Below are 24,904 nucleotides of genomic sequence, written 5' to 3'. Positions count from 1 at the left end.
TTCAACAAACAGGTTTGTTCATTTTACTTGGAAGAAGACATTCAAATACCTATATTATCAAAGAACAGGGACTACTGAAGTGAAAAATTCTATTTTTATCTATTCACCTTAGATATTTTAATATTAATTTTCCCTTTAAGTATTTAAGTATCAATTCCCTCATTCAGCATGTCTGTCCTCTCACTAAATACACACATAGGCCATTAACCTTAGTACAAGCTAGAAGCTGGCAGCTGCACCAAGACCAAAAGAAGGGCAGTGGAAGCCACAGACTGACTCGGAAGTCCTGAGTGGAGGAGCAGCACCCTCTTCACATTCATACTCTTTATCTAATAGCAGGCCTCAATAAGAATCTGTTAAATGAAATCTTAAGCAAAGAAAAAAAAATTAATTCCAACCTGGGAAAGAAGATAAATACTAACCCTGAATTTGAAGTATGAATTAAAGTAGATTATATTAAATTTTTTCTTTTTAAATGTTTCAAGTTAAATAATATTAACAAAATCCCTTCTATACCGTAAAAAGACCAGAAAATTATAGAAATTTAGTGAACAGCTACCTATATTAGAAGAAAAATGCCAAAAATATGTTTTTGGTTGGATAAAAGGTTAACAGCCCTAACAAGTGTAGCAAAAACACCTTCTAGCTTAGAGACAAAGCATCTACTTCAAAAACCTCTCACATTATGCTGAGTGAAATAAGTCAAGCAGAGAGACTCAATTATCATATGGTTTCACTTATTTGTGGAGCATAACGAATATCATGGAGGACAAGGGGTTTTAGGAGAAGGGAGTTGGGGTAAATTGGAAGGGGAGGTGAATCATGAGAGACTATGGACTCTGAAAAACAATCTGAGGGGTTTGAAGTGGCGGCGGGGGGGTGGGAGGTTGGGGTACCAGGTGGTGGGTATTATAGAGGGCATGGATTGCATGGAGCACTGGGTGTGGTGAAAAAATAATGAATATTGTTTTTCTGAAAATAAATAAATTCAATTAAAAAAAAAAAAAAGCTCTCACAAACGGGGGCGCCTGGGTGGCTTAGTGGGTTAAAGCCTCTGCCTTTGGCTCAGGTCATGATCCCAGGGTCCTGGGATCGAGCCCCGCATCTGGCTCACTGCTGGGCAGGGAGCCTGCTTCCCTTCCTCTCTCTCTGCCTGCCTCTCTGCCTACTTGTGATCTCTGTCTGTCAAATAAATAAATAAAATCTTAAAAAAAAAAAAAAGCCTCTCACAGACGAAATAACTAAATTATAATTCTGCATTCTAACTGATGATGATTTGGAATATATCACAATTATCAGTTTAAGTATATCCTATACAGATTATAAAACCAACAACTAAATGAGCAGAAAGCTTAAGGTTATCTAAATGCTACTACAATTAATGTAACTTTTATGGGGAAAGATCAAGTTGATTCATGACCAAAAATTAAACTGATGTAACAAATATAGTTTAAATATATTCCATTATGTATATGTATCATGATGTGAGTTCAAAGCAGAGAAAGTAGAAATGGATATGGATAATGTACAGATAATACTTTACTGTAATCTGTACATTATACTTTGCTCAAAAAAATTTTACTCTTAAAAATGAAAATTTACAAAAACACTTTAATTTTAATAAAATTTAATTTTATTAAATTATACACACCTAAATAAAAAGCCATTCAGAAATGAGATATTACTGAAAAAATTCAACTTGTCTATATGGTACATAGAACTATTTTTTAAAGGAACAATGTATGCTCCTTTTCTTATTTTTCAGCTACTTCTTTTTTTTTTAATTTTTAATTTTTTATAAACATATATTTTTATCCCCAGGGGTACAGGTCTGTGAATCACCAGGTTTACACACTTCACAGCACTCACCAAAGCACATACCCTCCCCAATGTCCATAATCCCATCCCCTTCTCCCAAACCCCCTCCCCCCAGCAACTCTCAGTTTGTTTTGTGAGATTAAGAGTCACTTATGGTTTGTCTCCCTCCCAATCCCATCTTGTTTCATTGATTCTTCTCCTACCCACTTAAGCCCCCATGTTGCATAACCACTTCCTCATATCAGGGAGATCATATGATGGTTGTCTTTCTCTGCTTGACTTATTTCACTAAGCATGATACGCTCTAGTTCCATCCATGAAGAGAGCTATAGACCAATATCCTTGATGAACACAGATGCGAAAATACTCAACAAAATACTAGCCAATAGGATTCAACAGTACATTAAAAGGATTATTCACCACGACCAAGTGGGATTTATTCCAGGGCTGCAAGGTTGGTTCAACATCCGCAAATCAGTCAATGTGATACAACACATCAATAAAAGAAAGAACAAGAACCATATGATACTCTCAATAGATGAATGCTCTCAAATGCTGAAAAAGCATTTGACAAAGTACAGCATCCCTTCCTGATCAAAACTCTTCAAAGTGTAGGGATAGAGGGCACATACCTCAATATCATCAAAGCCATCTATGAAAAACCCACCGCAAATATCATTCTCAATGGAGAAAAACTGAAAGCTTTTCCGCTAAGGTCAGGAACACGGCAGGGATGTCCATTATCACCACTGTTATTCAACATAGTACTAGAGGTCCTAGCCTCAGCAATCAGACAACAAAAGGAAATTAAAGGCATCCAAATCGGCAAAGAAGAAGTCAAATTATCACTCTTCGCAGATGATATGATACTATATGTGGAAAACCCAAAAGACTCCACTCCAAAATTGCTAGAACTTATACAGGAATTCAGTAAAGTGTCAGGATATAAAATCAATGCACAGAAATCAGTTGCATTTCTCTACACCAACAGCAAGACAGAAGAAAGAGAAATTAAGGAGTCAATCCGATTTACAATTGCACCCAAAACCATAAGATACCTAGGAATAAACCTAACCAAAGAGGCACAGAATCTATACTCAGAAAACTATAAAGTACTCATGAAAGAAATTGAGGAAGACACAAAGAAATGGAAAAATGTTCCATGCTCCTGGATTGGAAGAATAAATATTGTGAAAATGTCTATGCTACCTAAAGCAATCTACACATTTAATGCATTTTCAGCTACTTCTTAAAGTGCATTCTTATAATACCAGATACAATACACTATTTTCAAACTTCTGAAGTGTACAATTACAGTGAACTTCAAAAATAAATCTTCAAAATGCTAAGTGATCAAATAGGATCAATGTTAATATGTAATATATGTGTACTTAAATCTCCTTAAATTTTTAAAGTAATTTTCCCTTTAAAAGTCACTTTAGAAACCACTATCCCGACATCTGGGTGGCTCAGGTGTTCAGCGGCTGCCCTCAGCTCAGGTAATCGAGCCCCACGTAGGGTTCCCTGCTCAACGGAAACCCTGCTTCTCCCTCTCCCACTCCCCCTGCTTGTGTTCCCTCTCTCGCTGTCTCTCTCTCAAATAAATACATCAAATATTAAAAAAAAAAAGAAACCTCTATCAGTAATTTTAGAAATAAATTCTTCAGCAAGTTTATTCTCTATGAAAAGAGAAGACAGTATGGCCTAATATTTTAAAATAAGTAATATACATGATTACAATATTAAAGAACTGTTCCTACTATGTTCACCTAAATAGAAGACTATGGAGGAAGTCAACAAGGATGAGTAAGAGAAGATACTGAAATATCAAAAGGATGAAATAGATCATGCAAAAATTTCCAAACAAATTATCATTTTTCTTCAAGGAAAAAAAAGAAAATAAAAAAGCATAACCTGGTTTTAATATACTTCTGGGGAAAAAAAAAAAGGACAATTCAGCAGTATTTCTTTTTTTTTTTTTAAGATCTTATTTATTTATTTGACAGACAGAGACCACAAGTAGGTAGAGAAGCAAGCAGAGAGATGGGGGTGAGAGGAAGCAGGCTCCCCGCCAAGCAGAGAGCCGGATGCGGGGCTCAACCCCAGGACCCACAGGCTCACGACCCGAACCGAATGCAGAGGCTTTAACCCAATGAGCCACCCAGGTGCCCCTCAGCAGTATTTCTTTTAAAGATGATAAATGGTCTTCAATAACATATCTGATCAAATTAAAATTTGAAAGTAATACCTCTAAACTTTATTACTTCCTGCATGTAAATGGTAGAGTTTACCCATTCTAGCCATGCTGACAGGAAAAAAAGAATGAAAACACCAGAATTAATGCTTTGCCATTCACAAAGTTCATACACATATATAAGAGCTACATTTGTTTTATTTGAGTGATAATTGTTAAAATAATCCATGATCTTGACAACATGATGACATTAAACTGGATAAGGCTAGACTTATCTTAAAAGTCTCAGAAAAATTTAAAAACCATATTTCAATCTGAGCATTAATCTAATAAAAAGTTAAATGTGCTAACATTCTTTTACCTATTTAAGAGACTAAAAAAATTAATGAATAGAATTGTATCTAAAATTTTTTTTCAAGGTTTTATTTATTTATTTGACAGAAAGAGATGACAAGTAGGTAGAGAGGCAGACAGAGAGAGAGAGAGAGGAGGAAGCAGGCTCCTCACTGACCAGAGAGCCCAATGCGGGGCTCAATCCCAAGACCCTGGGATCATGACCTGAGCCGAAGGCAGAGGCTTTAACCCACTGAGCCACCCAGGTGCCCCATATCTAAAATTTAATAAAGAATAAATTCACAAGAATACCAACTATAATACAATACTGTTACTAATACTATTATGAATTTGATTATTATTCTCACTTGGAATTTTAACTTCAAAGATTCCTTAAGCTACTATTTTTATAATTTTTTTACAGAATAGATTTAAATGGATTTGAATAAAATGCAGTGGAAATAAAATTCCACTTCAAGTAAACTGTGAACATATCTACCACATCTGATCAATTTGTTATATATAAAAAATAATTGGGGTGCCTGGGTGGCTCAGTGGGATAAGGCCTCTCTGCCTTCGGCTCAGGTCATGATCTCAGGGTCCTGGGATCGAGCCCCGCATCGGGCTCTCTGCTCAGCGGGGAGCCTGCCTCCCCCTCTCTCTCTGCCTGCCTCTCTGCCTACTTGTGATTTCTGTCTGTCAAATAAATAAATTTAAAAAAAAAAACCTTAAAAAATAATTAATTATGTAACTGGTAAGTCAAACTAAAAGAACAGCATATTATTATGAAACAAACCCTTAAAACAGTTGCATATGGAATAAATGATTAGAAAAATAACACATTATCTTCTCATTAAAGACACACAACAGGCAACAGAAAACATTTTACTTCCAGGTAGAAAATACTCATGCAATACAATTATTTTCCAATCTTATTTACCTTTTCATGAACATGTACACATGTATGCATACATACATGTATATATCATTAAACATCTTCAGGCAATTGTATTTTTGTCCAAATAGACCAATGTGTTCATTTAACAAACAGCTTTCTCTAAACAGGAAACACTATTGAAGATGTAAAGTGGTTGGTTTCCTTAGTTCATCTTAAAGCTAGAATGCATCAATATCGCCATCTAGTGTTCATATCAAAAAAGCAAGGCCAACACAAATGTGGGCATCCTCCTCTCACTTAAAAAATTAAGTGAACTCAAGGAAATTATCATTCCTATGGGCAAGAGTAAAGTCTGATGGCTGAATGAAACAATAAAAATAGAAAAAGTCAGGGATCCTGGGTGGCTCAGTGGGTTAAGCCTCTGCCTTCAGCTCAGGTCACGATCTCAGGGTCCTGGGATTGAGCTTCACATTGGGCTCTCTGCTCAGCAGGGAGCCTCCCTCTCTCTACCTGCCTCTCTGCCTACTTGTGATCTTTCTGTCAGTTAAATAAATAAAATCTTTAAAAAAAAAATAGAAAAGGTCACTGGGAATCAATGGGAATGGACAAAAGTAAACCTGTGGAAGAAATAACCCTTTTTCTGAATGTGGTTTCTGCCACATTTTGTTCTTAAACACAGTATACATGCTGCTTAATTTTCTTGGATACTTTATTGACCAAGCAAAAGTGGAGGTCAACTTCATAGGGTTAGTTGCATCTATCCCTCTGTATCCGAAATGGGAATCACTGAGATCAAGTCCTAAATGATTTGTCATCAAAGGAACACAAATTCATTTAAAGCTGTATCTTAAATATATAAAATTATCATTTTGATTACAGCTACTGAGAAGAAATAAAGAACAAAAACTTCATTTAGGTTGTTAAGGTTGAAGAGAGTTTAACTTCATTTTAAAAATAAAGATACATTGGGGCACCTGGATGGCTCAGTGGGTTAAGCCTCTGCCTTCAGCTCAGGTCATGATCTCAGAGTCCTGGGATCGAGTCCCGCATTGGGCTCTCTGCTCAGCAGAGAGCTTGCTTCCCTCTCTCTCTGCCTGCCTCTCCATCTACTTGTGATTTCTCTCTGTCAAATAAATAAATAAAATCTTTAAAAAAAATAAAAATAAAAATAAAGATACATTTAGGCCAAGCTGTATCTTAATTATATTACGGACACTGTTGAAAGTATAAAGACTAGTGATACTGTTCTTCTCTAATCAAAGCCTCAGAGTAGCTAGTAAATTCCCAAATCAGCAACCTCTTGCTGGTTTTGACTGTCTATCCCTATAAACTAGACCTGCTGCTGGGAACATCTGCATCCAAGTCTGGATGCTGCCAGTGATTTGCAGTGTGGCCTCGGGCAGATCTTTGAGACACTGAGCTTCAGTTCCCTCTCCAAGACTAACCAAGTACATGGCAAACTTCCTAACATGCAAAATACTCTCGCAACATAAGGTCCGACATGGAAGGCATCGAGAGCAAGGCGTTATGTGTGGCGATGGCAGTACTACCCGTCCTGGACCACAGCGACAGTGACGGCCGTCATCACAACGATACAACCCCATCCACTCTTCAACAAAATCGGGGCGACAGTTCACAGATGTGTCTTGTTTTTTCCCCACTCCCATCCCTTTACTCTTATCATTTCCCCTTCTTAAATTTCTAAAACTACCCACTGGAAGTAAGATGTCAGCTTTATCTATTTCTTTTCCTTTTTATTTATCCAATTTCTCATTTTTTTGTACAACAAACACCTATCACTTACATAAACCAGAAATACTTAAAGAAATGACTCCTACTCATTCTCCACAGACCAGCTCCATATTTCACCTTTTCTGTGAAGCTTTCCCTCACCCTGCCCAATCCAGAAGTGCTCTCTCTGCTCTAAAATTCTCACCCACACTATCCAGCATCCATACACCCTTATATCATTATTCTTATGTACATGTTTTATTCCCCCAGGACAAATTACAAGCTTTCCAAAAGGAAAAAAGAAAACATTTATTATCATTCCCTCTCTCTCCTTTACACAAAGGTAATTTGGGGGCACTTGAGAAGTATAATCACATGTGATGTAAAGGCCTTCCTTAACCATGTACCTCACCTCTCTAGGCTTTGGTTGTCAGCGATTTACTCATTGTGTCATTCTGGGAATACCATTTAACCTCCCTAAAGCTCAATACCTTTTAATAAAGATAATAATACCTGCTGTTTCATAGTTATTGCAACAGCAAAAACAAAACAAAAAGTCACCTACTATATGTAGAAAGCTATTAACAAATGTAAAGTCTGATTAAAAATTAATTTCAGGGGATGCCTGGGTGGCTTAAGCATCTGCCTTCAGCTCAGGTCATGATCCCAGGGTCCTGGATAGAGCCTAGGTAGGGCCTCCTGCTAAGCACCCTCTCTCTGCCCACCCTGCTCCCTTACTCATGTTCTCTATCTCTCTCAAATATAAAATCTCAGAAAAAAAAAAGTTACCAGCATACATTAGATTACAAGTCAAACATTCATTCAGTGTCTAAATTTATTTGCAGGGAATTTAAACATAAATGTTATTATTTATGTATTTCTCAACCTAAAAACATATACAGAGAACAAAATGCTCATTGCAAAGTCCGAAGTGCTTTTTAGTAATACTAGTCACATCAATTGTTTTATCTTCTAGACATTCATACCATATGCTAGGAACTGTTTTTCTGGACCATTTAAGAAATCTATTGTGAGGGGCGCCTGGGTGGCTCAGTGGGTTAAGCCGCTGCCTTCGGCTCAGGTCATGATCTCGGGGTCCTGGGATCGAGCCCCACATCGGGCTCTCTGCTCAGCAGGGAGCTTGCTTCCCTCTCTCTCTCTCTGCCTGCCTCTCCGTCTACTTGTGATTTCTCTGTCAAATAAATAAATAAATAATAAAATCTTAAAAAAAAAAAAAAAGAAATCTATTGTGAGGGGCGCCTGGGTGGCTCAGTGGGTTAAAGCCTATGCTTTCGGCTCAGGTCATGATCCCAGGGTCCTGGGATCGAGCCCCACATCGAGCTCTCTGCTCAGCAGGGAGCCTGCTTCCTCCTCTCTCTGAATGCCTCTCTGCCTACTTGTGATCTCTGTCAAATAAATAAATAAAATCTTAAAAAAAAAAAAGAAATCTATTGTGACTATATTTTTAATAAACAGATTTTTCTTAGAAAGTCAACTAAAAAAAAAGCTTAATGACTTTATTGTAAAAATACTTTTTTTCATGTTTTTCACTTGATCTTAGTCAAAAGGCTGAGAAGCGATTATATTTCGTATTTTTATGCTACTGCTGCCATCTAGTGAAAATTTTGAGAACTTAATCATTCTGGAAAAATTTTTTTTAAAAATCATACTGTTGACAGATATATGAGGAATAAAGATATTATAGATTACTTTCTTACAAATACTTTTTTTAAATTTTGTGTTCATTAGATTATAATTCTACATAATAATTCATCAATTTCATCATGAAGCCACTTATTTAAGTCAGCAAGATAATTATAATCATTTAATTTAAAAATTCTTTTACTGATAAAAGAAAACATACGGAAACATCAAGTTGGTTTTGTCATCAAGTTATACCTGTAAATAGAAGCAAATTCAGGGATACCCTCAAAGATTCTGTATTTGGAATTTTCAAGTACTTACCAAGAACATACTGTTCATGACTTAGTTAAAAGAGTAACATATGCTACCTAAAAATCTAAATGCCTGGAACTATACCAACTATATTACCTGAAGAATTCCATAAAGACATAGAGGACAGATAATAACTATTATTAAGCTTACCTGGGAAAAGATGTTTGCTGTTGGAGCAACTCTACTGTCCACGATACTATATAATATTGCTAATAATCTGTCTAGTGGAAATGGTTTTGGTCCGAGAAGATGATTGCTTGTCTGTAACAAAAGAACATGGATTTTCTTCTTATAGCAAACTCACTTTCTGTACCACAAATTCCCAGTAACAATATACATACAATATACCCCAAAGAGCCTAACAATTCTAACTTTGAGTCTCAATGCTAAAACCTTAGCTGATATAATGGCTTATCAGTCAACATTTTCTTCAAGATTTTCTTAGTATAAACAGGTATTAAATAAACAACTCACAAGTTGTCCATCCCTAGTCCTGAACATCATACATATTCTGTTGTTATAACCAGATGGTAAGTGAGTTAAGCTAGGTCATCTGTCAAAATAGTCCATAACCAAAACCAGGTGTGGGTCCTAATTCCTTGACTAGAACTTAATCCTTACTTTTCACTATTCACTCCTTTTTGTGCCATCACCAGGAAAATACATTTGTTCAATATTAATAGTTCTAAAAAGATCAGCTATAGTAAATACTAGCTTGGAAAACCAATAAAAGATTTGATAACTTGTGAATAAGCTGTCACCCTGTAATAATGTAAAATTTAAAAACTGAAAGATTATAAAATGTGCATATTTGTGTACAAAGCCATACGGTACAATGTCTTGTCATCAGAAAACTGAAGTGCTCAAGGTCCACTCCAAGACAGTTTTAGTAGCACTGTTAGAATATAAGTACTCTATATTAGCACAATGGTAAATAAATGGAAATCTGCATTTACATGCATGAGAAAAACTATTTCTTCAAAGAATGACTGTAAAGAAAAATACCTACACAGAATTACAAAATGAAGTGTGTGTTTACCTCAGCTATTTATATCTAAAAAATAGTTTAGAAATCATTCTCCAGGTCTTAAACTTTTTATCCTTTCTCATTAAATACTTCAATCATTTAGAAAAGTACAGGGGCTGATATAATAAATAATAATGCACCCAGGACCCAATTTTATCAACCGCTAACAATATGGGATATGTGCAAAGAAAAAACATTGGATCACATTACAGATAAACCAAAGGTCCTTTACACTCCTCTTATATCCCACTTTCTCCCTAAAAGGAACCACTATCCAGAATTTGGTGTTCTTGCCACTTTCATGACAATTTTTATACAGCTACTACAGATGCATTCATAAACAAATACAGCACTATCTGCAAGATCTAACCTCATATAAATGATATTATTTTGGACATACCACTAGTTGCTTTTTTTCCTTCAATATGTTTTTGAGGTTTATCCATATTGATACATGCACTTCTGAGTTCTGTTCTGAAGCAACCCTACAGAATTCCATTTTAAGACAAATCACTGTCTACATCTAAAAATTCATCACTGTAATTCATCACAAGTAATCCTGTGATGGACCATCCTGTGATGGACCACATTTCCCCTTGTGCACATGTGTGAGTTTCTCTAAGTGGGACTGAGAAACTAAAGCAGAAAGCAGAGGGCAGAGACAATGCTGTGTGATCATCAACAGTTCCATCTGGGGCACAGAGAAAACTTATTTCTCAGTATCTCCTTCCCGTTACATGACTGGGGGTGAATGTGATATCACCTATTTCCAAGCCTGGCCTCTCAGACCTTTAATCTTCTTTTAATCCTTTAATCTTCTTACCCTTTGGTAGCCACTGTAGAAATCACCATGTTTTAACTTGGCATCACTACAAAAGAGGGCCACCCAGCCCATACGCCATTGTGTCATGAACAACATATAAATCTTTGTTGTTAATCCACTGAGGGTTTGTGGTTTTTGCTACAGCACAGCTCAGCCTATCGTGACCAATACAAAGTACACTCCCATATTAACTTTATTATGGCCAACAAACAGAATATACAGGCTCTTCTTCTTCTACATTATTACCAATAAAATCATCAGGGTTTTTTTTTTTTTAGTTTTGCCAATCCAAGAAGATGAAATAATGGCTGTTGTTCTAAGTTTCATTTCTTTTTAAAAAAAAAAAAATTAAATAAATAAAAATAGAGATTAATTTCTCTCATTGGTGAATGAAGCTGATAATCATGTCAGGTCTGTTAGGCAACTGAAAAAGGCAGATGTTACCCAAAAAATCAATCACAATAAAACACCTACAGAGCAATTAACTTGATTGTCAGTTTCAGGTATACTCGCCATGATCAGCCATCCTTTTTATATCATTTACCCACTTATCGATTGGATTTTTGCCTTTTTCTTAAGGGTTTATATAACTCTTAAAAAATAATTCTAGATACTAATCATTTGTTACTAATCATTTGTCTGTTGAATGAGTTTAAGAACTGTGGTTAACATCCAGGCGCCTGCATGGCACAGTTTGGTTGAGCATCGGACTCTTGGTTTCAGCTCAGGTCACGATCTCAGAGTCATGAGATCCAGTCCCATGTTGGGCTCCATGCTCAGCACAGAGCCTGCTTGAGACTGTCTGTCTCCCTCTCCCTCTACCATAGAAGTACTGTGAATTCTGTCCCCACATCACTGTTAAAACCTAGTTTCTAGTTGAAATTCTCAGGGAAGACTTTTGTCCTCGTTTCACACAGAGTCAGAGCCTGGCAGGGAAATTTCCTTACCAAATCCATTTGCTTGGAATGGAAAGATTTTCACTTTTTACATTTTCTGGTTAGAAAACACACATCCAATTTAAAATTAAAGTGTCCTAGTGGCACGTGAGGCATATGATATTTACCTTCCTCAGTGAACTGGTTTTGTGCTACACACGCAAACTGGCTTCCCTCCTAGAAGGGAAGGCAAAGTCTGAGAAATGCCTACTAAATTCATTATAGAGCTCATTAAGAGAATGAAGGCCTGTAAAAATAGATCAAAAAAAGGAAATCAAATCAAATTTTTGAGGAGTGAAATGGCATCAAATTTGGTGTCAAGTTACACCAAGAAAAACAGAGAGAGAAACTTAAGAGTTATGAATATTTATACTAGAAAAAACTTAAACTAGAAACAACTCAGAGAAGAGGGGAATGAGACTATGGGCAAGGAGAGGGGGAAAACTTGCTTTTCTACATAAACTGATGGGCAAATAATCTGGTTTCACACACAGGCATTAGTTGAATTAAAAAGTAATATCTTGAAAAAATCAGTGTCAGCTAAGGATAGAGAAAAGGAATTACACAATCGAAGATATACAGTATTTTCAAAACAACTGTTATAATAATTATTCATACGGTCTGCTTTTTAATGTGTATTGTCATGAAGGAAGAGACAAGGGCTATTCTGTTCTCCGCGCTATCTATAGCATCCGGCAGAGTGCCTGGCATAAGATAAACATTCAATCAAGATTTCAAGGAAGAGAGGGAACAAAAATATAAACTAGTAGGTATACACAGGGAGCTTTCAGTTAAGATCAGATTTTTAAAAGGACATGAACCAAAGACAAAAGAGGCTACTTACTATGAAGGTCAAATCAGTAAGAATCTCATCAGAAGAACTACACTTCCTTTACAACTAGACATTCTCTAGCATGAGGTCTTTGCTCATATGGTTCCCTCTGTCAAGACTGCCCTTCTCAGGGAAGGACAAACAAGTGCAACTCCACTCGTTCCATAGGGGTGGTCTCAATTGCCAGGATGTCACAGTCCTCAGTGACCCTCATAAAGCCCTCATGTATCTCCCCTCCCCCTCAAAATCCTTAAATGGTTTTCTCTGTCTAAAGAACAGACCTAAAATTCTTCGCCTTCAATTCTTCAATTTTCTTTATTCTTACCTATTCACTTGTAAACACCCGCAAATACCACCAAGTGCTGAGACACAGATGTGATCAGATGGGCTTCCTTCCCTTCAGGAACTGGTGAGTAACAAAATTCTTCTATAATCTAGCCTCACATGACTTTTCTCTGAAACTCACTTCACACTTCAGCCAATTACATTTTGCTATTTCTTTTATATGCCCTACACTTTCTCACCTCTGCTCTTGGCCCTAATTATTACCTCAAGTGGAATACTCCCTCTCCCATCTTTGCACATCCAGTTCCTGTAAGGGCCTACTTAAGCCAGAGTGACTTCATCTCGGTTGAACAGCCATTTTGTTGTTTGTGCAGTAAAATTTAAACTGGCCCTGCCCCGCCCCCTCCATCCCTGGAAGAACTTACTTAGAAGCAAGTCCGGGAAACCAGTAAAATATGGTCGACCAGTCCCTAATAACGGAGCCCAAATACAAGGATGGGTCAGGCCAGGTGGAGATGATCTCATTGGCCAGGCTCAACCACATGGCCTTTGATCTATAAAAGCCAGTCTGTGAAGCTGAGGGTGGTCACTCTCTCTGTAAGAGACGGCCCCAAAAGGTCAGTTTGATTCTTGATGCTGGTGCGAAATAAAGCTTTGCTTGACCTTCACTCTGTATCAGTCTTGCTCCTTTGATCACGGACCCCATCAGTTCCCACCATTCTTTAATTATTATTATTATTTCTTTTTAGATTTATTTATTTGAGAGAGAGAACAGAGAGAGCAAGCGAGAACAAAAGTAGGGGGGAAGAGAGAGAGAGGGAGAAGCAGACTCCCCAGGGAGCCCAACACGGGCTTGATTCTAGGACCCTGAGATCATGACCTGAACCAAAGACAGATGCTTAACCAACTGAGCCACCAGGTGCCCCAGTCCCTACGATTTTTGAGTGCCATTCACATGCAAGCCTACCACAGATCCTTTCCTGACCACCCCAGCTGTAAGCACTCCCTCCTAACAATCCTTTATTACCCAAACCAACTACACACATAAGAAAAAAGGTACAAAATCAACTATCTGCCTATGGTGGAAAGCCTAATCAGAGATGTCTCAATGAAGAGGCAATACCAGAAAAAATTTCCCATTCCAAGCAAATGGATCTGGTAAGAAAATTTCCCTGCCAAACTCTAACGCTGTGTGAAGGGAGGACAAAAGTCTTCCCTGAGAATTTCAACTAGAAACTATGGCTTAATGTTGATATGGGGGCAGAATTCACAGTACCTCTGTGATCTGAAAACCCCCAAGGCTAAGATCTGAATTTCAAATGATCACAGTTACTGGCATTCTTAAGAGCCTGCACATAAGTAAACATAAAACTATTCTAAAGGAACACACTTCAGGCCTCAAAAATTCCAAGATGAAGTTCAGTCAACAATTAAAAGTAATAAAATGTTCAGGAGCAAGGCATTACATACATGAGTGAGTAAAAACAGAAAATGGAGATTTCGTAGATTGACAAGGACTTCTAATATCAGAATATAAAATATTTCTATGTTAAAGAAAAATGGGACTAGGAAAAATATAAAAGTGATCAGATGAAACATCTAAAAATTACAAATGACATTACTGGAATTATAAAGGTGATTTAAACAAAAGAAACAAAGCTGGAGAGAAAGTCAGAACATAGAAGTGAAGAGATCACCCAGAATTCAGCATACAGAGCCCAAAGGTAATAAAGAATGAAAAAGACTTAAGAGATGAGGACAGAGTGGGAAGATCTGACTTATATCTAATCAGCATCTCAGGAAGACATTGTTAGAGAGAATGAGGGAGAAGCTAATATTTGAAAAGTTAATTCATCAGAACTGAATAAAGGCATCGTTATTCAAATTCAGGAAACAAAATGAACCCCAATTAGAAAATTCAATCCCAGATCCACCACAGTGAAACAGTAAAAACACTAAAGGAAAACAAGAGGAGAACTTTTAAGAGAAAAACAAGAACTTGTAACAACTTGTAGAAAAAAACACAGGTATCAACAAAGGAATAACAGACTAACAGCAAATTTTTTAGTGGCAACAATAAAGCCAGAGACAGCAAAAAAAAGGTCTTCAAAGTCATGAGAAAACACTACCATTTTAGAAAGGCATACTGAGAAAAGCTGCTTTTAAGAATGGAACTGAGGGGGCACCTGGGTGGCTCAGTGGGTTAAAGCCTCTGCCTTCGGCTCAGGTCATGGTCCCAGGGTCCTGAGATCAAGCCCCACATCGGGCTCTCTGCTCAGCAGGGAGCCTGCTTCCTCCTCTCTCTCTGCCTGCCTCTCTGCCTGCTTCTGATCTCTGTCAAATAAATAAATAAAATCTTAAAAAAAAAAAAAAAAAGAATGGAACTGAGAAACAAGACTCACAGCTTCTATGGCATGAAGTTTACAGATAGAACTTCTCCACCTTTTCCCAAGAGAGGCAGAGGTGGTTTTGATATACAGAGCAGAACAAGTATCTGAGCAGTCCACACACTCCTTCCGCTAGTTTCAACGTGGCCCTACACCCCACTTTCAAATGTGCTCAGGGCCTCTGATTTCTAAGCTATTCCACATTCCTCAGGTCAAACATGCTTGCTTGGGGCTTGGGTGCCTGCCCTCTCACCTTTTCAGTCATCTGTGCATCTACCTACAATGCAGTTCGAAGTTGTGTGGGTCTCTTGTCCACTTAGTCCCCATATGTTCACCTTTATTATTTCTTCAGATTCATTTTTGTGAGGGTTTCAAAGGAGGAAACAGGAAAACCAGCTGTGTTTAGTTAAAAATTCCAGGGTAATCTTTTTCATTTATGAATTCACTGAAAGAACTTGTCAACTCACTTTTATCTCCAAAACCAGCTCCCCCGAATGTGTCTTCATCACCATGTTCAACGTAACAAAATACAACATTATAACGGTACCTTATCAATTCTTATATCCAAATGACTAATAAAAGCATGCATTTATCCACTTTCCACAGTGACCTGAATTCATGAGTTTTTCCCAAGAGAAATTAGAAGGTAAATACCTTTTCATGTTTCTTTAGAAAGTTGGTTTTCTTGATTTTCCCATGATGCTTCAATTAAGGAAAATAATTGTTAGGATGGAGGAAAAAAAGGTAATACTCCACAAAAACAGAAAACATAATTTAAAACCTGGCATATATAAAACTAATTTACATATGTTAGGCTTTCTTATTTTATTTACTACCACCTAAAATAGCAACATATTTTAGGCTGCTTTGACTTAGATTTCAATCATATACAAGATTACTTTTGTATTTAAAGAAAAAGGTGTTAAACTAAAATAGTGATACTTCCTAAGAGATTAACTTATTATTTTAATATTAACTTATTAACTTACTAACTTATTACAGCATATTTGTTTCTACAAAAACAAAACTTTCACAGATAAATGGGTTTTTATTCATCCTTAAGGCAGGCTGTCAATTCACCTAAGAAACACTTAAGAACATCTGGTTAAGCATTTGGGATTTAATAGTGGAGAAAAAAATAGATGTGGTCTTTGACTTCATGAAATGAAGACTACTGGGAGAGATAGGCAAAACATCAAATAAAAATTTATTAGAAATATATTTAATAATGAATCAAACTGCATTTTTTTTCCCAAAAAGAAAACAATTCCAAAATGGGATTTCTCCAACTAATGTACACACAGATGAGTCTTCTGAATGTTCTGGATAATGCTGTATGGAGTGTATGGCACTACTGAAGGAGCTTTAGAACAATAAAGGAATTACCACCCTTAAAATTATTCCCATCTCTCATACTTTACACAAAACCTTATTTATATATTTTTTAAATCTAGAACTATTACCTAAAGTATACCTGTACTCTTCTGTGAAGCAACATACTTTCAGGTTGTGACCCTAATTTAAAGTCTTTGAAGATTAAGTCCTAAATATATATTTAGCAATCTCTTATTCTAATCTCTGCCCCTGAGAACTTACGGGTGTTGAGAAATTTCAAAACATCCCTGGAATCTTCAAAAGCAAAGTAAAAAGAAACAATTATTACCTTAAGGAAGAACCTCTTATCAGTTCTTGCTGGATTGTATGAAGCGAGGTATGCAGCAATTAGAATAAACTTAGAGTAATAGGGAAGCTCCACGTGAGTATATGCTGAAAGACCTACATAACAAAGATCTTTCATGAAGGCATTTGGTAGGCTACCACTAAGATTTTAATTATCTCTTATCTTTTCTCACTGATCTTTTAATGGTGTCCTCTGGTAAAAATGACCTACTCCCTGAGTTTAAAGCGCCATTATAATGGGCAGTGGTGGTGAACATTACTATTAATCATATGCTTGCTCACTCTATTATTTTTGCTTAGCTCCTCCTATTCTGAGGTCTAAATCCTACCCATCCTGTCCTTCGAAGCCATACTTTCCATTAAACTTCCTGCTGCTCTCCTGTCATACCAAAATAAAAAAAAATCTATCCCTACCTTGTGAATTTCACTTGTGACCCATGTAACTTTATACCTTGTATTAACAGTGAGTTGTATATATATTTCTTACCAAGCTATAATATTTGCTGATGCAAACACATCTGGGTTTTGTTTTTTTATCCCTATGGAAATAACTAAATGAATGGATAAATAAAGGAGCTGGTCAAATACCATCGATTTTTACAGGAAAGCAAGGAATCTGATATTTACTGAGTATCTAGCATAGACAATGTGCTAGGTGCCACCTTATTACTGAGGCATCTTCAAATCCTTGCCATAACTTAAAGTTAGACATTCTTTTTATTTTAGATGAGGACACTGAATTAGACTCAAGGTCATACAGTTAGGGAATAGTGAAGACCAGTTATTGCAGATTTTCTAAGGCTAGCATCTATTTTTTTCCACTGGAACACACAACTGAAAATCACTTGTACAGCCCCTAGGGCATTTAGAAACCAAAATAGACAAAAGAGAATTGCACCACCACTTAATTTTATACCATTTTCTCCAACCACTAGCCAGTGATATACTTTTTCCAGTAAGAATATTTAAGACACTTGCTCAATTTTTTTTTAAGTCAAGTTGTTCTACTGGGATAAATCCAAAATAATAGTTTCTTTAAATAAAACAAAGCACAAAGCTTTTTAAAACATAACCAACAAAAATGCATCCCCCAAACTGGATTAACATAAAACTCAAGAAATACATATATACTGAGATAAAATTGTGGCCCAGAACTGAACAAAAGCATTTAAAGAAATTAAACTGCTTGATTTTTACATGACATAATTCAACATTTAGAAAATAGAAAACTGGTATTAGAGAATTATTTCCTCTCATAAATTGGGAGTTTCACTTAAGAGAAAATCATTAATTAAAATATCATCACAATTTCTAAATTCTTTTCCATAACACCATTTACTGACTGAAGCTATCTTTAGTATTAATTTCAGTATCTTGCTTATTAGTAATCAATTAAAGAAATGTCTCTGGTGACTGTTTCAATACTTCCTCTGATACCTTTAAGTTGTGCTGGATCTATGTCATCTTTCTGTAACTTTTCCCACTGTGAACTGAAAGAAAATAGAAGAGCAAAAATGGTTTGAAAATATATGAAATCAGTACACTGTACTTAAAAGAGTCCTAGAAAAAGTAATTTTTGGCTTAAGAAAATAATTTCCTTATAAATAGGACAACACAGACATGCAATGAACATGCTGTGCCTTAATGAAATCATTGAGGGAATATTAAAACAACACAAACTTACATATCAATATCCAGATGTTAATTTTTTAATCTCTTTTCCTGATCATTATTTTAAAGTTATCAAAAAGTACCAATAAATAACATCACCTATCCTTCAGTTAAAACTCCCAATGCTCCAGTTAGCATATTAAATGCAATTGTTATACACTATTTCTAACTCCATAACAATCACTCTTTAAAAAAAAAAAAAAGATTTTATCTATCTGAGAGAGAGAGAGCTCAAAGGGAGGAGAAGATCAAAGGAAGGAGAGGTAGGTGAGCTCCCCACTGAGCAGGGAACCCAACGTGGGGCTCAATCCCAGCACCCTGGGATCATGACCTGAGCCGAAGGCTAATGCTTAACCAACTGAGCCACCCAGGTGACCCTACATAACAATCTCTTAAAATAAGTACCATTACATCAGAAAATTGAGGCCCACAGGTTAAGCTGCCCAAGGACACGAGGCCAGAGCTAAGACCTGAATCCTTACAGAATGCCATTTCATTTCCACTGCCCCTCTCTGATCTTACCTGCAATTAAAACTACTAAACACCCTCAAATATTATTAAGAATATGAAGCCATGATATGACAAAATTCATTAGGAAACACACTATAGTGTAAGGAAAAAGACTGCCCCGAGAGACGTTTTAGCTATATGACCTTGAATAAATCAATAACCTTCTCACCAAAAAATAAGGCAGTTAGATGCAAAGATCTGTAAGAACCCTCTCCAACTCTTTAACTCAGCTCTTAAAATACCAATTTAAAAATAAATGCCAGACCAGAACTAAATATCCCAAATCAAACTGTATGTATTTTTATCAAAACTGCAAGCAGTGCTAAAAATTATGGAAATAAAGGCATACCTCATTCTTACTTCACTGTGCTTTGCAGATAGTACTTTTTAAAATTTTTTTTTAAACAAACTGAAGGTCTGTGGCAACCCTGAATCAAGTACAATCTATCGGTGCCATTTTTCTCACAGCAACTGCTCACTTCATGTCTCTTTGTCACATCTGGGTAATTCTCATACTATTTCAAATTTTTTCATTTTTATTATTTCTTATGGTGATCTGTGACCAAGTGACCTTTGATATTACTATTCTAATTGTTTTGGGGGTCATGAACTGCACCCACAGAGGACAGCAAACTTATCTGCTCCACTGACTGGTCATTCCTCCATCTCTTCCTCTCCTTGGGCCTTCCTATTCCCTGAGACACAATTATATTGAAACTGGGCCAATCAGTAACCCTACAACCGCCTCTGAGTATTCAAGTGAAAGGAAGAGTTGCATGTCTCTCACTTTAAATCACCAGCTGGAGAAGGTTAAAGCTCGTGAGGAAGTCCCGTCAAAAGCTGAGATAGACCAAAAGCTAGGCCTCTTGCACCAGTTAGCCAAGTTGCAAAAGAAAAGAAAAAGTTCTTCAAGGAAACTGAAAGTGCTACTCCAGCATACACACAAAACAGTAAGAAAGCAAAACAGCCTTGTGGCTGATCTGGAGAATATTTTAGGGGTGTTGGATATGGGATATGGCCAGTGATATGGACAGAAGATCAAAACAGCCAAAACGCTCCCTTAAGCCAAAGCCTAATCCAGAGCAAGGCCCTAATTCTTCAATTCTATGAAGGCTGAGAGGGGTGAGGAAGCTGTAGAAAAAAAGAGGTTGGTTCATGAGGTTTAAAGAAAGAAGCCATCTCTATAACATAAAAGTACAAGGTGAAGCAGAAGGTGCTGATGTAGAAGCTACAGCAAGTTCTTCCAGAAGATCTAGCTAAGATCATGAATGAAGGCGGCTGCACTGAACAAGAGGTTTTCAGTGTAGGTGGAACAGCCTCCTACTGGAAGAAGATGCCATCTGGGACTTTCATAGCTATGGAGCTGACTCTCTTGTAAAGGGCTAATGTAGCTGGTGACTTTCAGTTGAAGCTAATGCTCACTGACCATTCCAAAAATCTCAAGGCTCTTAAGAATAATGCTAAATCTACTTTGCCTGTTCTATCAATGGAGCAACAAAGCCTGCTGACAGCACATGTGTACAACATGTTATACGGAGTATTTTAAGCCCACTGTTGAGACCTACTGCTCATTAAAGGTTCAACACATGACTGCTCACTGACAATGGACCTGGTCACCAAGACCTCAGAGGGAGATGGACAAAGAGATTCATGTTGTTCTCAGGCCTGCTAACACAATATCCATTCTGCAGCCTCTTGATCAAGGAGTCACTTCAACTTTATAGTCTTATTATTGAAGAAAGACATTTCTCAAGGCTAGAGCTGCCAGAGATGGTAATTCCTCTGATGGATCTGGGTAAAGTCAATTGAAAACCTTCTGGGAAGGATTCACCAGTCCAGATGCCATTAAGAACATTCATGATTCACGGGAAGAAGTCAAAATATCAACACTAACAGGAGTTTAAAAGATGATTCCAACTCTCAAGAATGACTTTGAGGGATTCGAGACTTCAGTGGAAGAAATAACTGCAAAAGGGGTGGAAGAGCAAGAGAACTAGAATTAGAAGCGGAGCCTGAAGATATAACTGAACTGCCGCAATCTCATGACAGAACTTTTTAATAGATGAGGAACTGCTTCAGATAAACAATGGAAGGGGTTTCCTGAAAGGGAATTTGGTTAAGATGCTAATGAAGATATTTGTAATGACAACAAAGGATTCAGAATACTATATAAATTTAGTTGTTAAGGGGCACCTGGGTGGCTCAGTGAGCTAAAGCCTCTGCCTTCGGCTCAGGTCATGATCTCAGGGTCCTGGGATCGAGCCCGACATCGGGCTCTCTCTCTCTTCTTATAAATGCAAATAAATAAATAAATGCAGGGAGCCTGCTTCCTCCTCTCTCTGTCTGCCTCTCTGCCTACTTGTGATCTCTGTCAAATAAATAAAATCTTAAAAAAAAAAATTATTTGTTAAGGTGACAAGAGGATTTAAAAGTACTGACTCCAATTTTGAAAGTTCTACTGTGGGTAAAACGCTATCAAACAGCATTACAGGCTACAGAGAAATCGTTCATGAAAGAAGAGTCTACAGATGCAGTAAATTTCTCTGTTGCCTTAAGAAACTGCCACAGCCGCCCCAATGCTCAGCAACCACCACCCTGAGCAGTGAACAGGCATCGACATAAGGCAAGACCTCTGCTAGTGCAGGGGCCAATTTCATGTTAAAACCTGTTAAACCGCTAGGGCCTGCCTGGGCCTGCTTAGCCAGAGTGACTCCATGTTGCCTAGATAGCCATTTTGTTGCCTAGGTAGCCATTTTGTTGTTTAATAAACGCCTCAGCAGTTAGTGATATCGGTTCCAGGTAACCGTTGCTAAAACACACACCTAAAATAAGGCCAGACAGGTAAGACATCCAATCAGCCAAAGCCACATATGTAGAGGTCTGTGCTTGTGCCCTATAAAACTAGCCTGTAAGACTGAGGGGTCGTCGCTCTCTTCGGAGGCAGCCCTGGCCAGTCAGTCTGACTTCTAATGCTTAGCATAGAATAAAGCTTTACATAATTTTCACTTTGTCTCAGTCTCATTCCCCTGACTGGTCAGTCTAACTTCTAATGCTTGGCATAGTATAAGGCTTTGCATAACTTTCACTTTGTCTCAGTCTCATTCCTTTGATAATGGACCCAACACTAGCATTCCTTTGATAATGGACCTAACACTAGTTGCAACAACATTGCAACTCACTGAAAGCTCAGATGATGGTTAGTATTTTTTAGCAGTAACATATTTTTAATTAAGGTATATGTACACTGTGTGGTTTTTTAAGATAAAATACTGTAATCTTAACAGATGAGAGTACAGTGTAAACTAACATATATGCACTGGGAAACCAAAAAACTCATTTGACTCACTTTATTGTATTATTATTTTTTTTTATTGCAGTAGTCTGGAACAGAATCTGCAATATCTCCAAGGTATGCCTGTACAGTAATACGGGAAATTATGACATACTACTAGTAACCTATGTGGAGAGCAGAGCTAGCACAACAAGCTGACTTTCAAAACAGATCACTTCTTCTACCTTATAATTCAATATTGCTTCACAGATTATAAGGCATTTTCATATTCATTACTTCTTATAAATGCAAATAAAAATAAATTTTTCATTTACATTGTTATAACTCAGACTTTGAGGCAGTTCAAATTGGTAAGAGTTTCTTACGTAACAATTACCCATTTAACATTATTTACACTTGCAAAACAAAAGGATAAAATGACATCTTTAATGAGAAGAGAGGAGACTAACATTTATGTCTCTTATGAACCCAGTTCTTAAGATATTCCATTTAATATTCATGAACTTATAAGACAGAAACATATCCTTTTTTTTTCCTTTTTTACAAATGGCAAAACTGAAAGAGAAGTTAACTAACACAAAGCTTCTACGTGGTAGAACTAGTTTCAACTGAGATCTAACTAAAAAGTCTATCCACTGGCACCTGGGTGGCTCAGTCCTGGTTGAGCATCTTCCTTCAGCTCAGGTCATGGTCCTGGGACTGAGCAGCACATCAGGTTCCCTGCTCAGTGGGGAGTTGGCTTCTACCTTTCCCTCTGCCCATCCCCCTGCTTGGGCTCTCTCTCTCTCTCTCTCTCTCCCTCTCTCCTCTTGTATCTCAAATAAATAAATAAAATCTTCTTTTGAAAATGTGGAACCAGGTCTTTTTTTCACTTCTAGAAAATCTTGGATAACAGTTTTAGATCTTTATTCAAATCCATTGTTTTCATTCTTTAGGAACTCCAATTACACATACACTGAATCTTCTTTGCCTATCACATTTATTACATTCTACTTGATTATTTTTACCTCTTTATTTAGTTTTGTCTTCTTGGTTGTTTTCATTCTTCTCTTCAATATTCTTTTTTTTTTTTTTTAAAGATTTTATTTATTTATTTGACAGAGAGAAATCACAAGTAGATGGAGAGGCAGGCAGAGAGAGAGGGAAGCAAGCTCTCTGCTGAGCAGAGAGCCCAATGCGGGACTCGATCCCAGGATTCTGAGATCATGACCCGAGCCGAAGGCAGCGGCTTAACCCACTGAGCCACCCAGGCGCCCCTCTTCAATATTCTTTATTATATTCTCAATTGAATCTACTCTCCTTTGGATATCTTAAAATTTCATGTTCATCTGAGGAAATTACTTTTGCTTTAATTCCATTCCTGAGTTTGGTCAATTTTGTTTCACATCCTCCTATTTTTCTATTCTGAGTTGCTGAATTTCTGATTTAAAGTACTTTTTCATATTAGAAGATGCTTGTTTAAAATTTAAGTGAGGTTGTTGTACTTGTTGTACTGTGTTATATCTTCCTGTGCTTTATCTTGGTGGGAAGGGAAAAATTCTTATCAGCAAAAATTTTTTTATTCACATTTTCTATTTCTTCTTATAATACCTTTGTGTGGATTTTCTATATATTCTCTTCATTTTGAAATGCCCAACGTTTGCTTGGATCAGCAAACAGGTGATACTATGAATGCGGGGGTGAGAGGTTTGGGATGGCTTAGTAGAGTTCTTGGTTCTAAAACGCCTTCTTCTGTAAGAATGAAGTACATTTTCTTTAAAACATAGTGCCTTTTTGAGGGGGAGGGATTGGCTTATCTTCCGATTTCATCACTTTTTTTTTTTGTTTGATAGGGGGGTGGTGCCATGGCTATCTTAATTTCTACCCCTTGCTTTTTTATTGACTACCCACCTACTCTTCAGGGGATACCCCAGCTTCCAAATCATCTTTCTATCTTCCCTCAAAAACAATCCTTTAAAAAAGCAACAACAACAACAACAATCCTTTTCCAAGACTACCATGATAATTCTTGCCATACATACTCTTAAAACACTTCCTTTTGATTCTTTAGTAGCCAGTGCTCTAACCCTCTGGGTCCCACTTGTTCTCGATGTTTTCCCTCTCAGGGCCAGACTCTCATCCAGAGGTGATTTCATCTGTCTTTCTTCACAACTAATGAGCCCATCCTCTTCTTGCAGTCACTGCTTAACATTTTACTTCAACATGAGCTCAGGAGCTGGCTCCACTGGCTTAGGTTGTTTCACTAATTACACATAAACTGAAGTTTGTAGTCAACTCCATAGCATCCCAGTTATACTGCAGACAGGAGTTATGAGTGATTTTATCTCATCTCCTTATTGATCATGTGGGGAAAACTGGATTTACATGCATGGTCATGACTATCCTATGAGAAACTCTAAGTACTTTATTATGTAAAAATCATTTTAACAAGCACCCAATTTTTTTTCTATCTTTAAAAGAGCAGATCACAAGCTTTTCTATTCTATGACTTCCAAAAATCCTCATCAAATGACTTTTATTATTGAAAAGCGG

At 37.0% G+C, this 24,904-nt stretch overlaps 1 protein-coding gene across 13 annotated transcripts in view; it reads right to left on the bottom strand.

Annotated features, from left to right (window-relative positions):
• Positions 1-24,904, bottom strand: part of ORC5 (origin recognition complex subunit 5) — a 100,828-nt gene that overhangs the window by 41,604 nt on the left and 34,320 nt on the right. For 6 of the 13 annotated variants that reach the window (XM_013060370.2, XM_004739577.3, XM_045089689.1 and 3 more), the window contains exons 9-12: positions 18,337-18,389; positions 16,883-16,995; positions 15,874-15,921; positions 9,081-9,191 (exon numbers count right to left, since the gene is read on the bottom strand). In XM_013060370.2, the coding sequence (XP_012915824.1) occupies positions 9,081-9,191; positions 15,874-15,921; positions 16,883-16,995; positions 18,337-18,389 (325 nt within the window). Of the gene's footprint in view, positions 1-9,080; positions 9,192-10,357; positions 10,443-11,843; positions 11,893-13,257; positions 13,428-15,472; positions 15,720-15,873; positions 15,922-16,882; positions 16,996-18,336; positions 18,390-24,904 lie in introns of those variants that run through there. The other 7 variants (XM_013060411.2, XM_013060403.2, XM_045089691.1 and 4 more) reach the window with 5 other exon arrangements.

Source organism: Mustela putorius, unplaced genomic scaffold (genome assembly GCF_011764305.1).
Source record: "Mustela putorius furo isolate JIRA1106 unplaced genomic scaffold, ASM1176430v1.1 tig00003845_pilon_pilon_pilon, whole genome shotgun sequence".
Classification (NCBI taxonomy): domain Eukaryota; kingdom Metazoa; phylum Chordata; class Mammalia; order Carnivora; family Mustelidae; genus Mustela; species Mustela putorius.
This window is presented reverse-complemented; position numbering and strand designations above follow the sequence as displayed.